The sequence below is a fragment of the Octopus bimaculoides genome, chromosome 23 (assembly GCF_001194135.2).
Source record: "Octopus bimaculoides isolate UCB-OBI-ISO-001 chromosome 23, ASM119413v2, whole genome shotgun sequence".
Lineage (NCBI taxonomy): Eukaryota > Metazoa > Mollusca > Cephalopoda > Octopoda > Octopodidae > Octopus > Octopus bimaculoides.
In genome coordinates, this window is record NC_069003.1 from 31810095 (window position 1) to 31813485 (window position 3391).

The 3391-nt window shown below is 38.2% G+C and overlaps 1 protein-coding gene across 5 annotated transcripts in view; it reads right to left on the minus strand.

Moving 5' to 3' along the window:
• Window positions 1-41: 41 nt before the first annotated feature.
• LOC106873743 (TBC1 domain family member 2B) overlaps window positions 42-3391 on the minus strand; it is a 158123-nt gene continuing 154773 nt past the window's right edge. For all 5 annotated transcript variants that reach the window (XM_052976043.1, XM_014921239.2, XM_014921238.2 and 2 more), the window contains one exon: window positions 42-438. In XM_052976043.1, the coding sequence (XP_052832003.1) occupies window positions 298-438 (141 nt within the window). In that variant the 3' untranslated portion in view covers window positions 42-297. The remainder of the gene's footprint in view (window positions 439-3391) is intronic.

The following is a 3391-nucleotide window of genomic DNA, read 5'->3' on the forward strand; positions in this document are numbered from 1 at the left end:
TATATATATATATATATATATATATATATATATATATATATATATATATATATATATATATATATATATGTATGTATGTATGTATGTGTGTGTGTATGTGTGTATGTATATATAGGTGGTAATTAGAAAATTGTTTTTATTTGTCTCATTTTGAGTTCATTTGATGTTAGCACATAGCACCATGGCTATTTAGCATATTTTGTTTTTCTAAAACTGTGAATTTTACGCTTCATTAACAGGCAAAAAACGGTGGCGCTAAGCCTTTAAGAACATTAAAAGAAAACAATTGTCAATCCTTCAGTCATCATCCTCGCTGTTGATAATATCAGAGGATTTTTCATCTGGTTTAATTTCTAGAGAAATTATTTCCTCTTTGTGGCTTTCTCTCTGTGATTCACGGTAAGCCTCTCTTATGGCATCAAGTTCAGCTAATTCAGCCTAGAAAACAAATATTTGACAGAATAAAATTAGTTTCAGCTTTCAAATTAATGCAGAAAATGTTCAGATCTTCTGGGTTTTAATTTATTAACTGCAAATTCATTATAAAACACTTAAACCCTTTAACATTTAAACCAGCCATATCTTGCTCAAATATTCTATTTTTTTATGTTCAAACCGGAAGCGCAATGGCCCAGTGGTTAGGGCAGCGGACTCGCGGTCATAGGATCGCAGTTTCGATTCCCAGACCAGGTGTTGTGAGTGTTTATTGAGCGAAAACACCTACAGCTCCACGAGGCTCTGGCAGGGGATGGTGGGGAACCCTGCTGTACTCTTCCACCATAACTTTCTCTCACTCTTACTTCCTGTTTCTGCTGTAATTCAAAGGGTCAGCCTTGTCACACTGTGTCACGCTGAATCACCCCGAGAACTACGTTAAGGGTACACGTGTCTGTGGAGTGCTCAGCCACTTGCACGTTAATTTCACGAGCAGGCTGTTCCGTTGATCAGATCAACTGGAACCCTCGACGTCGTAAGCGACGGAGTGCCAACAACAACATATGTTCAAACCAGCTCGATCTAACCTTTCACACCTACCCTACAATATCATTCTTGTTATAAGCGGTCGAATCATCGAAATACTGAAAGTATGAGGTAATACATGATTACTTCAAAACAATGGGAATAAATAAGCATGACATTTGAGAGATTAAATCTGAATGCTCAAAGATTAGAAAAGAAAACAATAGCAAAACAAGAAAAAATATCTCATATTGATTTTGTTTTGTTTACATCAAACCTACAACAACCACTTTTTTAGTGATTCTCTTTTTACTTCTTCAGTAAGTACAGTGAAGTTTATGTTTTGCTGATGAGGTCATAATAAAATTGAAACATGTCTGCAGTTGTCCCATTTGCTCATTGAAATAAATAAAATGATATTAGTCATTAAGTAATGTTGTTTTATCCTTTTCCACAGTTGGAAGCCCTTCCTTAAGACCAACCACTTTGCGGAGTGTACTGAGTATTGTTTTCTTGACACTCGTCATTAGAAGAAGACTATATCTTTGACAACACTAAAAGGTCCTCACAATTTTGATCATTTACAGAGTAAACTGGGTGCATTTTTCGTAGCACCAGCATCAGAGGGGTATCTATGACCTCGACATGACTAATGGGGGCCAAGTGGTTAGGGAAATGACAGAAAACAATATGACCCAGGAGATAAAGCAATGACAGAGATCCAGTATGTGTGGGAGAAAAGGAACAAGAGTGTGATGACAGAGTAAAATGATGACAACCAATGCAGAAGGGGAGGGTGTAAGTAGAGTGTACTAGTCCAATGTGGTCTCCAGAGCATATATGCTCTGTTTAAAACAACGATTCCAAACTAATGAAAAAGCCTTTATACAGTCAGTCACTTGCTGACCTACAAGAAATAGCAGCCAAGTCTTCCTTCAAATCATGCCCTCCCTGCTATCCTAAATAAAGAATGATACATTGAACAATATTAAAAAAAAAAGAAAAACAGGATAAAGCAGGATGATGATGATGATGATGATGATGATGATGATGAGGAGGAGGAGGATGATGATGATGATGATTATTTGCTCAAATTAGTGATCACAGGCATTAATGTGTTTCAGGCTTTGTGTATTTAAAGATGGCAGAGCTGGGATTTGAGAGAGATTCACCTGGTCAATCTCCAGCAGGTGAATGAGTGGACTACACAGAGGTTCCCACATTGGTTATAATAATGATGATGATGATGGTGGTGGTGGTGGTGACGATGATGTGGACTACTTAATAAAAAAATGTCAATGAGAAACGTATGAAAGAAAGTAAAAGTGCATAGTTTTCTATGATCAGTATAAATTATTACAGAGCTGTGCTTGTTTGGCAAGTGACTTGAGAGTGTGCTGGAACGGAAAGAATGACATTGTCTCTGCAGGCAGGACCACATACATCGCATGAAGATGGGAGCATCCCGAAAGACTCGCTTGCGTGGGGTGCTGGCCTTTGACAAGGGAGCACTAGAGCAAACCACCCATCTTTCTTTCAAAGATGTCTGCAAAAAAGACATGGAGTTAACTGAATATAAACACTGAGAGATAGGAGGGCATTGCAAGCAACTGCCATAACTGGAGGTTGGAACTAGGTAGGGGTTTGAAAAGATGTGGGAATCTGAGGCATGCAGCTGAAAGTAAAGTGCATTGAACAAAAACAAAATACCCGAGAGATTTATCGATCTGTATACTGTTGGAAGCCTTCTAAACTGCAGCACTTATCCTAAGAAAGCATCTCCATAGACATGTAGTATTAAAAACATAGAAATGTATCAGCAGCAGGTAAAGATTGCCCAGTAGTAGTGGTGGCATTACTAGATCTGGATTTCTGCTTTTTTTAAGCTTCATCAGTGGCAAATATCCACTGGCACCACATGCTAAGTGAATATTAACTGCTGATATAATTAAACGGTGCTTGAAAGGTTACTGATGTCACATTTAACTGGCAGGCCAAATAAAATTCATTATTAGTGATGGAACCAGTATTAGTTCAAATTGGTGAGTACTACAGGTTTCTGTTGCAACTAAAAATCCTAGATAACATTGGCAAGTAATATGTTCAATTGCTGTTACTGTAACCAGTACTGTCACTCCTGTGTAGGCCTCTACAAGCACAGCAGATGCTGCTCAACCGAGAAAACTGAAGTAAGACTGTTCCAGGGGTAAATCACAGGTTGAACAGATCCCACTCAGATGTCACATATCAACACACACACACACACACACTGTGCCATAGAAGAGTCTTGATAGTGATTTATTTAAAACAGTTATTTTTAACCAGGAGCCACACAGCCTTTAGAGAGGTAGAGGTATACCACTTTTTATAGGCTACATGTGAAAATAAAAGGTGTGTGTGTGTGTGTGTGTGTGAAAGTGGGTGGGTGGGT